This window comes from Oncorhynchus tshawytscha, linkage group LG27 (genome assembly GCF_018296145.1).
Source record: "Oncorhynchus tshawytscha isolate Ot180627B linkage group LG27, Otsh_v2.0, whole genome shotgun sequence".
NCBI lineage: Eukaryota > Metazoa > Chordata > Actinopteri > Salmoniformes > Salmonidae > Oncorhynchus > Oncorhynchus tshawytscha.
In genome coordinates, this window is record NC_056455.1 from 7,280,026 (window position 1) to 7,292,893 (window position 12,868).

General features: G+C 47.2%; 1 protein-coding gene across 2 annotated transcripts in view; it reads right to left on the reverse strand.

The window, feature by feature from the left end:
* Window positions 1–372: 372 nt before the first annotated feature.
* The window catches only part of LOC112225963 (gap junction gamma-1 protein-like), a 53,167-nt gene continuing 40,671 nt past the window's right edge, over window positions 373–12,868 (reverse strand). For both annotated transcript variants that reach the window (XM_024390120.2, XM_024390119.2), the window contains exon 2: window positions 373–4,509. In XM_024390120.2, the coding sequence (XP_024245888.1) occupies window positions 3,010–4,455 (1,446 nt within the window). In that variant the 5' untranslated portion in view covers window positions 4,456–4,509 and the 3' untranslated portion in view covers window positions 373–3,009. The remainder of the gene's footprint in view (window positions 4,510–12,868) is intronic.

Here is a 12,868-nt window from a genome sequence, read left to right on the forward strand (position 1 = left end):
ACCTCCTACCATAACCTGTTCAAAGGCACTCAAATATTTTGTCTTGCCCCTTCACCCTCTGAATGGCACACATACACAATCCATGTCTCAATCGTCTCAAGGCTTAAAACTCCTTCTTGACCCAGTCTCATTCCCTTCATCGACACTGATTCAAGTGGGATTAATAACGGATCATAACTTTCACCTGGATTCAGCTGGTCAGTCTATGTCATGGAAAGAGCAGGTGTTCATAATGTGTTGTACACGGAGTGTAATTACAATCTAAAAGGCCAAACTGATCTTAGATCAGCACTCTTACCCTGAGATGATTTCTGAATATGGGCCCAGAAGTTTTCTACATTGCAAATACGAGTCTATTTCCATACAAGGATACATTTGGCAATTGTATTTTTTATTTTACACATCAACAACATGATACACAACTACTGTACCTATAAAAATATATTATCTTTATAATTTGAAGGCAATAAAATAACCAATTCTAGAAGATATCTGTAAATACAATCTTTTGTTAATTTTAGAAATCTTTATTGAAGAAAAAAAAGTTTGAAAAACACGACTGGTCAAAAAAACACACAAAAAAACTATTTCACCTCTGCTACATTAGACCTCCCAAAACACACCAAAACACACTTAGACATAATAAAAAAAAATAGAGACATACACAGGTTCTTCTCCTCTGTGATTCAGGTAGCATGGCCACAGTATTCCTTGGCAAAGCTACATCACAACCTGGCTGCATAGTAGCCCAACGTTGCCTTGGCAATGGCGGTGACGCTGCCTTCATCACACGAACAGTGTTTGGTCTCTATAGCTTCATCCCAAATGGCACCCTATTCCCTATATATTGCAGTACTTTTGACCGGGGTCCATAGGGAATAGGGTGCAATTTAGGACACAGCCTATATGGCAGTTCAGAGAAATACTTGGACAGAGGAGAACAGAGAGGAAGATCATCAACACTACCTAGCTTAGAGAGCTGTTTTTATTGCAGCCTTGTTGGTCTCAGATAGAACATTTGTACGGAAGACTCTTGTAAGGAAGAGGTTGAAAAGGAAACTGTGGGCTACTGTGTAACAGGAGAGACTAACTTCAGGTGTTTGGAATGCTGGGTGATCATTGGTAACTCGAACTTAGTAAGTACTAGTAAGATACCAAATTAAAGTAAGCAATATTGTACTAAGGGGATGATAAATCCTTAGTTTAAAAGCTGTACCACCAGGGGGCACTCAATAACCAGACAGATAAAATGCCAACCCAGTACTGAGAGACCGTACACAGGTCCAAACTGGAGAGAACTAGAGACGGAGAAACACAGAGAAAATAAAGTGAAAAGATTGCAGGTTTACAGAGGGAGTTGTCAATAAATGGTATTAATTCATGGTGAGAATAATTGATTCTCATACACATTGTGAAGGAGGGGGAACTCCAGTGGTCACAAGAATAGCCCTCTTCACCAGACTCCGTCTACATCAACCATATCGCTGACCACTTTCATCTGATCAAGCCATGAACTGTCCCTCCACCTGGAAGATGCATGCACTCAAAGACTTGGCCTGGGTCAAATATCAAGTCCCACACACTAAACATCAGTGACCTTGGAGAGAAAATAGACACACAATAGCCTTCAGGGAAGGTGAACATACACATTATGATTGACCTTTTCATTATTAACCCTGCATTATGAAGTCATTGCATTATGAAGTCATTGCATTATGATGCCATTGCATTATGAAGTCATTGCATTATGAAGTCATTGCATTATGAAGTCATTGCATTATGAAGTCATTGCATTATGAAGTCATTGCATTATGATGTCATTGCATTATGAAGTCATTGCATTATGAAGTCATTGCATTATGATGCCATTGCATTATGAAGTCATTGCATTATGATGCCATTGCATTATGAAGTCATTGCATTATGATGCCATTGCATTATGATGTCAGTGCATTATAAAGTAATTGTTTTCAACTGTCTTTGTATTACAATGTCGTTCATTGCATTATGATGTCCATTCATTCTGATGCCAATGTATTACGAAGCCTGTGACTTTGCAGAAATTCAGCCCAACAGATTAGCTTGATCGAAATCTGGAATGGAAATCAGGATCACCAAGAGAATGGACGGGATATAAATAAATGGATCAGAAAATGTAAAAAAAAGATGATGATAACGATAGAGTCATTTTCTCAGCCCAATATCCTCTGGAAGACTTGCCTGGCTGCCCAGAATCCTTGATCCGGTCAAACGCTACGCCACGCCCTCGGATGTTAGTTCCTTCGCCTCAATGAGTCTGGATCGGAGTACCCTTCACCGAATGCAAACACATTCGAGGCCATCTGATTGGTCCAGAAACCGATGGGTTGGGTCAGAGCCAGAACACAAGTGGGTAAAGCGGCGCCCATGGACTCCGATTGGTTAGAGACAATCCAATCGCTGGTGACTTGGTTTTGTACAATGCCCCATGTGCCCTTCGTCACCACAAACGACTTCAATGATGGCAGGCTCAGACTAAAGTATGCACCAAACTACAGAATCATTTAGTGTGAGTCGTCAGGATACTGGAAGACGGGGACAGTAGGAAGACAACAGAGAACAAGTGTCTGCTTCAGAATTGGAAGAGTTCAGAAACACTAGAGACTGTTTCAGAGAGTTGTGTCGGGGTGTTTTAGGTTAGACAGCGACAGCCCAGACAAACAACTGCCTGCTGCAAAATCACTAATGCTCCTGACACACCTGTCCACACTGACATACTACTACTGTAGGCTAGTCTCCTCTAGCTTGTGGGATTTTTTAAAGGCACAACATGGTGTTGAAATATCCACAGAAAGACAACATGACATCCCACTACCTCAGCCCTCCGTTCAGGGCCGGTCCTGGAGTTTTCGGGGCCAACCCTTCCCTCACTGACACATACTCTACAGGGATATGGGGCTCCGTCAGTGCTGGAGTGTGTGTGTGTGTGTGTGTGTGTGTGTGTGTGAGAGTATATGTGTGTGTACATGGTCAAATCCACACAGAAGGCTTGCCCACCCCTGACTTGCCACTACTGCTGTTGCTGCTGCTCCCAGTCCCTTCTCCACTGCTGCCCCCCTTGCCGTGTTTGAAGCGGTGCTTGCGCTCCTTGTGAGGCTGTGGCTGTGGCTGGGTGATGTTGCTTTGGGGCTTGTCATCATGGTTGTCCCCCAGGTGTTCCTCTGCCCTGTGCTGCTGGCTGTAGGCCTGGATGGCTGCCTCTAGCTGGTCATGGGCATGCAGGATCATGTCCTTGTTGAGGGCCACGCGGGCCTCCCCTCCCGTGGGGAAATTGTCCTCGTTGCTCCCAAACTGCTGCTGCTCCTCCTGGGCAATGTTGGCCCGGTTTTGTTTGCACGCCATCTTGGCGTTGCTCAAGTCCGTGTAGGGGATCTGCTCTGGCTTCACCACGATGTTGTAGCCCGGTGGAGCCGACGGGGCGTTCCACGAGAACGGGTACCCTACGTAGTCAGCACCACCGTCCCCCACTACCCCTCCCCCTGTGCCCGGCTCCGGGACTGGCACCCCCACGGAGACCCCCACGCTGGGTCCCAGCAGCCCCAGCTGGTAATCGTCCTCCTGGGGCGGGCAGCGGCGACGGCGGAGGATGTCACAGATGGTCCCGATGCCCAGGTGCAGCATCTCCCACACGTTGAGGGTGAGGCAGAGCACCGTGACGCCGTACATGATGCGCAGGAAGATGGTCTTCTCTGTGGGCCGCGACACGAAGCAGTCCACGCTGTGGGGGCAGGGCTTGAAGGAGCACACGAACACGGGAATGACGCGGAAGCCGTACAACAGGTATTGGCCCGCCAGGAAGCTCGCCTCCAGCGCCGTGCGAGTCACCAGCTGCAGCACGTAGATACGCATCAGCCCGTCACCCTGGATACGCCGCCGCCCGTCATGGCGTACCTTGGGCTTGGGCCGTGGGGCCAGCGGGTCGACCCGGCGAGGGGGCTCGGGCTCGGGCACCTCGTAGATCATAGGGTCATCCTCTTGGTCCTGGTCCTGGTCCTCCTCTATACCCCGGTGCTGCCGCGCCCCGAAGCAGATCTTCCTGGGCCTCCGATGGGTGTATCCCCCTCCACCCCCTCCCCCTGTCTCAGTGGCCACCCCTCCCCCGCCCTTGTCCAGCTGGGCGATCTTGTTGACGGCGTAGCCCATGTACATGAGAGATGGCATGGCCACCAGGATGATCTGGAAGACCCAGAAGCGGACGTGCGATAGTGGCGCGAAGGCGTCGTAGCAGACGTTCTCGCAGCCCGGCTGGCCCGAGTTGCAGACGAACTTGCTCTGCTCGTCGTAGTAGATGGACTCTCCCCCGACGGCAGTGAGAACGATGCGGAAGACAACAAGCACGGTGAGCCACAGCTTCCCCACGAAGGTGGAGTGGTTGTGGATCTCCTCCAGCAGCCGCGTGAGGAAGCTCCAGCTCATTATGTCGCTGGACAGTGGGGCAGACAGGGTCCCGCACTCACCTGCTCACAGACTCTACACACACACAGAGAAAGAGAGAACGAGAGAACGAGTGTGAGTGAGAGTGTGAGAGAGAGAGATGAAGACAGAGGGAGAGAGAGAGGAGAGAGAAGAATAGGGAGTGATGAAGACAGGGGGAGAGAGGGAGAGAGAGAAAGAGAAAATTAGTCAATTATGAAAGGAGATTATACATAACATACTGTCTACCAACATGTCTCAAAAATGTTGAAGGAAGCAAAGAAATATGAGCGTGCAATTTCTTATCATGAAATCGGATGAGAGAGGATTTTGACAGGGAATGTAGAGATAGTACAGTTAGAAGCTTTGCTTCTTCAAGTTCATCAGAAGGAGTCACAGATCAATCATGGAGAGGAGACAGATAGAAAAGCCTAAATCCAAACAAGTGTTCTCTCTGAAATTGAGACAGACTGCAATCTCCACATGCATTAGATCCATTCTATTCTCTGGTATACCCCAAATGAATACACGCTCCAACCCAACAACACAGTTTCAGCACAGTGAAATAAATGGGGGTATTTTGAGGGGTTGTACTGTACAACAATAGGATATTAAACCAAAGAAAAAGATGCTCAAATGTAGCAGAGAGGAGAGCCAAAATAATCCCAATAGGAATTGAGCAGAACACATTTTACACTCACTAACACACACACACACACTCTCTCTCTCTTTTGGGGAATAAATCCTCTTGCTCCTCTCTGTGAGGTGCAGATTGTGTTGACTTAACGGTGTTGTTCTGGTGTGTAAATGGCATTGTGTAGTGTAGTGGTAATGGTGTGGTGTTGTGTGTAGTGCTATATTAAAATGGATGTGTGTGTAGGAGAGATGAAGCCTGTCTATGTCAGTTAGCCGTGGGCTCCAGGCTGCCAGTCCAACTGCACCAGTTAAACCAGCAGGCGGCCTGGCCAAAACAAGTGGAGCATGGAGTCACACCGTAGACCCACATTAGCCAAGGCACTGGAGCAGAACCCTAACTGTCCTGCCTGCCTCCAGGGGAGTGTGAGGGGGGTGAGGGAACAGGTGTCCAGAGCCAGGTTGCCTTCTGCACAGAGTGACACCTTCCTGCTAAGTAGCTCCAATGGTGCATGGCTCATTGTGAGTCGAACTGAAAGGTAAACCCAACCATGAAATAAGAGCTTGGGCTGAGGTTTAAAAGGAGCTCCACAGCGCCTTCCTTCCCCCTCACAGGAAGGTTGGGAGCCCAGATAGAGGGAGGCCAAGAATGGTCTGCTGAACGCTGGAGGGAGTGGAAGCTTGGCTGTTGGCTGTTAGTAGACATACTGTAGGATTTGTCACAAATGGCCTCCTATTCCCTACATACTACTTTTCACTAGGGCCCATAGGCACACAACCCTTGTGCTGGAGCTCCTCAGACCCCTGGAGAGGAGAGGAGAGGAAGGGAGAGGAGATGAGATGAGATGAGATGAGATGAGATGAGATGAGAGGAGAGGAGAGGAGAGGAGAGGAGAGGAGAGAGAGGAGAGAGGAGAGGAGAGGAGAGGAGAGGAGAGGAGAGGAGAGGAGAGGAGAGGAGAGGAGAGGAGAGGAGATGAAGGTAGTGAGCGAGAGTTAGAGATGACGTGTTTGAAGCTGCCTTCCTGGACTCACTATAAAACATGTGCAGTATTGATCACTGTGACCATAAAAGGTCTGCCTGGGATAGAGGAGGTACTGTACATGTCAGGAATGCTGTGCATACTGCTGTTTTAGAGTGTTTTTGTTAGTGTGTTTTTGTTAGTGCCTGTGTGTTTTTGTTAGTGTTTGTGTGTGTGTGTGTGTGTGTGTGTGTGTGCTTACGTTCCCACAAGTGTGTTTACTAGGATTGCTGCACATAAATGCAGATGCTCCAGATACTCAACTAGTCTAAAGAAGGACAGTTTAATTGCTTCTTTAATCAGAACAACAGTTTTCAGCTGTGCTAACATAATTGCAAAATGTTTTTCTAATAATCAATTAGCCTTTTAAAATGATAAACTTGGATTAGCTAACACAATGTGCCATTGGAACACAGGAGTGATGGTTGCTGATAATGGGTCTCTGTACTCCTATGTAGATACTCCATTAAAAATTCAGCCGTTTCCAGCTACAATAGTCATTTACAACATTAACAATGTCTACACTGTATTTCTGAACAATTTGATGTTATTTTTTAAAATTGACACATTTTTTTTTGCTTTTCTTTCAAAAACAAGGACATTTCTAAGTGACCCCAAACTTTTGAACGGTAGTGTGTATATATATATATATATACACTATATATATATATATAACTCCCAAAACATAAAAGTGAGTACTGCACCAGTGCTAACACTTCATACCTGACATGTATGAATACGTATCATGAGGACATATTGAGAGTGAGGAGAGGAGCTCAGCTGACATTAACACATAGAGCCATTAGGCAGTTTGTCCTTCAAACCGTCTGGACTCTTGTCTGGCTCTGGCCTTTCCTCTCCTGCATGACATCATTATACACACCGTCTTTATAGAACGCTCACTGTTATCCCTCTGCTATCTGTTATCCCTCTGCTATCTGTTATCCCTCTGCTATCGGTTATCCCTCTGCTATCTGTTATCCCTCTGCTATCGGTTATCCCTCTGCTATCGGTTATCCCTCTGCTATCTGTTATCCCTCTGTTATCGGTTATCCCTCTGCTATCGGTTATCCCTCAGCTATCTGTTATCCCTCTGCTATCTGTTATCCCTCTGCTATCTGTTATCCCTCTGCTATCGGTTATCCCTCTGCTATCTGTTATCCCTCTGCTATCGGTTATCCCTCTGCTATCTGTTATCCCTCTGCTATCTGTTATCCCTCTGCTATCGGTTATCCCTCTGCTATCTGTTATCCCTCTGCTATCTGTTATCCCTCTGCTATCTGTTATCCCTCTGCTATCTGTTATCCCTCTGCTACCTGTTATCCCTCTGCTATCGGTTATCCCTCTGCTATCTGTTATCCCTCTGCTATCTGTTATCCCTCTGCTATCTGTTATCCCTCTGCTATCTGTTATCCCTCTGCTATCTGTTATCCCTCTGCTATCTGTTATCCCTCTGCTATCTGTTATCCCTCTGCTATCTGTTATCCCTCTGCTATCTGTTATCCCTCTGCTATCTGTTATCCCTCTGCTATCGGTTATCCCTCTGCTATCTGTTATCCCTCTGCTATCTGTTATCCCTCTGCTATCTGTTATCCCTCTGCTATCGGTTATACCTCTGCTATCTGTTATCCCTCTGCTATCTGTTATCCCTCTGCTATCTGTTATCCCTCTGCTATCGGTTATACCTCTGCTATCGGTTATCCCTCTGCTATCTGTTATCCCTCTGCTATCTGTTATCCCTCTGCTATCGGTTATCCCTCTGCTATCGGTTATCCCTCTGCTATCTGTTATCCCTCTGCTATCGGTTATCCCTCTGCTATCTGTTATCCCTCTGCTATCGGTTATACCTCTGCTATCGGTTATCCCTCTGCTATCTGTTATCCCTCTGCTATCTGTTATCCCTCTGCTATCGGTTATCCCTCTGCTATCTGTTATCCCTCTGCTATCGGTTATCCCTCTGCTATCGGTTATCCCTCTGCTATCGGTTATCCCTCTGCTATCTGTTATCCCTCTGCTATCTGTTATCCCTCTGCTATCTGTTATCCCTCTGCTATCTGTTATCCCTCTGCTATCGGTTATCCCTCTGCTATCTGTTATCCCTCTGCTATCTGTTATCCCTCTGCTATCTGTTATCCCTCTGCTATCTGTTATCCCTCTGCTATCTGTTATCCCTCTGCTATCTGTTATCCCTCTGCTATCTGTTATCCCTCTGCTATCGGTTATCCCTCTGCTATCGGTTATCCCTCTGCTATCGGTTATCCCTCTGCTATCTGTTATACCTCTGCTATCGGTTATACCTCTGCTATCGGTTATACCTCTGCTATCGGTTATCCCTCTGCCATCGGTTATCCCTCTGCTATCTGTTATCCCTCTGCTATCTGTTATCCCTCTGCTATCGGATATCCCTCTGCTATCGGTTATCCCTCTGCTATCTGTTACCCCTCGACACACTTAGACACATACCATACAATCACCCGGTCCAAGGCTAATAAACGGCACTAAGTGACTTGTAACTGACAGTAAGTACAGTGGGACACAGACGGGGATCTTTTCATCTGAGGAAGACGACACTGAGGATCCGGCAGATGTCAGTATATGTGTTTGAATAAAGCCTGAGCGTTAGAAGATAAATATGTCTGTTTTTCTGAGTGCTCCAACACCTGTTAACCATATACAAGTTCTTTTTTTGGGAAGTTTCTGCCGTGTAAACCCAATCCAGTTGTCTGTTTCTTGAATGTGCATTGTGTTTCTCTTATCTGTCAGCGCTAGCCGTGACAGAGGGGCATCTCGAGTGACACCTGTCATTGAGTCATCACCGTGTGAAAGGAAGATCTGGGTAACAGACCCCTGGATGTTAACATGCTCTCTCTCTGGAATGGGAAGGTGTGAGTGTGTGTGTGTTATATCTGTGTGCCATGTGTGTGTACAGTAGGTGTGTGTGTGTGCATGTGGAGGAGGAAAGTGAAAGTGAGCAAAGTGTGTGTGTGTGTATGTGTGTGGGTGCGTTCACACGTGTGCAACTATGTGTGAGCTAGAGGTGGAATACGTTTATGTGTGACTGTGAAAAAGTAACAGAAAGTGATTGTGAACAGAGAGAAGGCACCATGTTAGATGGCCAGAGTGTCCTCTGCCTTGCAGTCAGGATTAGCCTCTTTCTGCACTCAAAGGCCTGGAGCTCCATGGAAAGAACTAGCAGCCTGGGGCCGTCATACCACCACATGCCCATGCGAGAGCCTCCAACATGGGCATATGGCTCCAGCTGCCTCCCCCCTACCATCCTACCAACCCCCCACATCCTGGCCTTCCCTTTCTCAATCATGTCTATCACTTTACTAGAATGAGCCAGCCTGCCAACCTCAACACTAACACATGTTTGTACAAGCGTGCACTCAACCATACCCGTCACGATTCACAACCATACACACATAGAAACAGCTGTCTGCCCCTCAACATACTCACTCAAATACACAAGAGCCCAGCTACAGTTGAAAATGACAAGCTCACAACCTGGAGTTGTCCTTGTTTACATTTACAGTTGTGATGTTTTACAGGTGAGCCTGAGAGAAATTGCAAGGCAGAAATTCCACTCTGTTAAATACTTGCATTCTGACCAAAGAGCTTGGAGTGTATATACTTATTCAGAGATATATTAGAATGTCCATCCTCTTACCCAACAGATTCTGGACCATCTGTGTATGTAGTCTCCCAACAGACAGAGCAGAGCAGTGGAGTGTGTGTCCTGGTGAGGACTGAGGGGCCAGCTGTGACTCAATGTAACCTCAGCAGCCAGATAAACACTGGTCCTCCTGGGGAGCATGGGGCTGGATGTAGAGGCAGGGCAGAGGAGCTTGGGGCTGGTGGTAGGGTCAGGACAGGGAAGCATGGGGCTGGAGGTAGGGTCAGGACAGGGAAGCATGGGGCTGGATGTAGGGTCAGGACAGGGAAGCATGGGGCTGGAGGTAGGGTCAGGACAGGGAAGCATGGGGATGGAGGTAGGGTCAGGACCGGGAAGCATGGGGCTGGAGGTAGGGTCAGGACAGGGGAAAACATGGGGCTGGAGAAGGAGCAGGACAGAGGACCCAGCCTGCCCAGTGGATCTGGGCCGATTCCAGCTACGCGTCAGAGGACTCAGTAGCCTAGTGGCTAGAGCATTGGACTAGCAACCAAAAGGTTGCAAGATCAAATCCCCCAGCTGACAAGGTAAAAATCTGTCATTCTGCCCCTGAACAAGACAGTAAACCCACTGTTCATAGGCCATCATTGAATATAATAATTTGTTCTTAACTGACTTGCCTAGTTAAATAAAGGTCAAATAAAAAAAACGAGCCCAAATGTATGATTTGGGGCTACTCTCTGGCAGATGATTACACGGGCTGCTTTATATAATGAACATTTCATTATTTATTTTCCTCATTGTTTCTGTGATCAAAAAAATACAATGAACATTTCAATGAAATTCTTTAAGTGTCCTGCGTAGTATTGTAGTATTTTGATACGTTGTGCAAGGCAACTGATAAGAATGAAAAACGTAGCATTTGGAACTTCTCGAGTGGTGCTGCGGTCTAAGGCAGTGCACACTGCCTTGCTACAGTTGCTGGTTCAAGACCCATGCCAGCCGCGACCGGGAAACCCATGAGGCGACGCAGAATTGTCCCAGCAGAATTGCCCCAGCGTCGTCTGAGTTATGGGAGGGTTTGGCCGGTCGGGATGTCCTTGTCCCATCGCGCTGTAGTGACTCCTGTGGCGGGCTAGGCGCATGCACGGTCACCAGGTGTATGGTGTTTCCTCAGAGACATATTTTTTTGTGTTGACGGGTATAATTTGTATGTATATATAATAGTAATATTGAATCGGGCCGCTTTTGGGTGGGTTCTGGCAAGATGCCGGCAAAGTCGGCTGAATTCCGGTAGACGGAAACGGGCCGATTCTCGGCAGTCATTCATTTTGATTCCGGGCCGAGTCCCGAAACCCGATTCCGGGCCGATTCAATCAGTTCCAGGCCCCCGGAAGAGGACAGCTTCTGGGCCGATTCCTCATTGCTAGCTGGGGAGCATGGGGCTGGATGTAGGGGCAGGACAGGGGAGCATGGGGACCAGGGTTGGGGTCAATTCAATATTAATTCCAGTCAATTCAGAAAGTAAACCAAGGGCTAGATTCAGTCTGTAGTGCGGAAGATCTGTGTTGTAGCGGAGTTGAAATTGAAAGGTCATTTCCGATTGAGCCAACATATGCAGCATTCACCGTGAATGCAGTATCCGCGTACGCAGGAAAACATTGCCTTTAACACTGATCTTCTGCGATACGGATTGAATCGAGCCCTGAAAAGCATAGAAGAGGATTGGAATAAGAATGTCAGCGCACTTCCTGGATTGAACGAGATTTGAAATGGATTTGACCCCAACCCTGTCCTAAAGCAGGACAGCTGAGCACGGAGGGTCGTGTCTCCATGTGTGGATGGGATGGAAGGAGAGCCCAGTGAGAGGGAATGTCTTTGTGTCACTGGGTATACGGTATCCAGATATATCTGCTGTTGAGCAGTGGACAGGCTGCATTAGACAAATAACTACATGGAGTCTCCATGAACTGTCAACTAAACATGATGAGCAGCCATTTATCTTATGCATGTTTGCTCTCTTCCCCCTCCCCCTCCCTCCCTGAGGCGGTGTATTGTGTCTCTCTCACTCCCGTGTTGTTTCTCTCTCAAGGTTGAATTGACACTCACCCCCAAAAGGGAACGAGAGACTTCACATTTGCTTGTCTACATTAACTGCCGCTGGGGGTTTGCATATTCACACATCAACACACACACACGCACACACACACGCACACGCACTGCTACTGTGTGCGTTAGAAGGAAAATGTGGGCGGGCAGTTGGATAATGAACATAAATTGTATGAAGATACTCCACAGTGAGTTGTGAGGGGGAAATAGTGATGGTCTCTCCAGTTGGGGAGGGAAGACTTCACAGAAGTGAAAGTGCTGGAGCATGAAGCCTATGTACACAAAACAGAAAGACAAACATTCAATGTCAATAGAGATCCCTCCTGCAGCGCACAAATGTCGATACACGCTCGGGGTCACAAGTTCCCTCAAGTTCACGCTCTCTCCCTCCCGGCACCACGGTCCCAGCCTGGTGAACACCTCCATTCCTCCTTCCTTACACTCAGCTGGACATTTCGATGAAACATGGTGAAGCCCCAAAATTGCCCTCCCTGGAAGCCTGTGTTTCCGACATAAGGAAGTGGATGGAGGCAAATGTTCTACTTTTAAACAAAACAGAGATGCTTGTTCTACATCCCAAGAAACAAAGAGATCTTCTGTTGAATCGGCCAGTTCATCTTGATGGCTGTACAGTCGTCTCAGATAAAACTGTGAAGGACCTCGGTGTTACTCTGGACCCTCATCTCTCTTTTGACGAACCTATTCAAGACTGTTTCAAGGACAGCTTTTTTCCATCTAAGTAGCATTGCAAAAATCAGAAACTTTCTGTCCAAAAATGATGCAGAAAAATGTATCCATGCTTTTGTCACTTCTAGGTTAGTTTACTGCAATGCTCTACTTTCCGGCTACCCGGATAAAGCACTAAAGAAACTTCAGTTAGTGCTAAATACGGCTGCTAGAATCTTGACTAGAACCAGAAAATGTGATCATATTACTCCAGTGCTTGGCTCTCTACACTGGCTTCCTGTTAAGGCAAAGGCTGATTTCAAGGTTTTACTGCTAACCTACAAAGCATTACATGGGCTTGCTCCTGCCCATC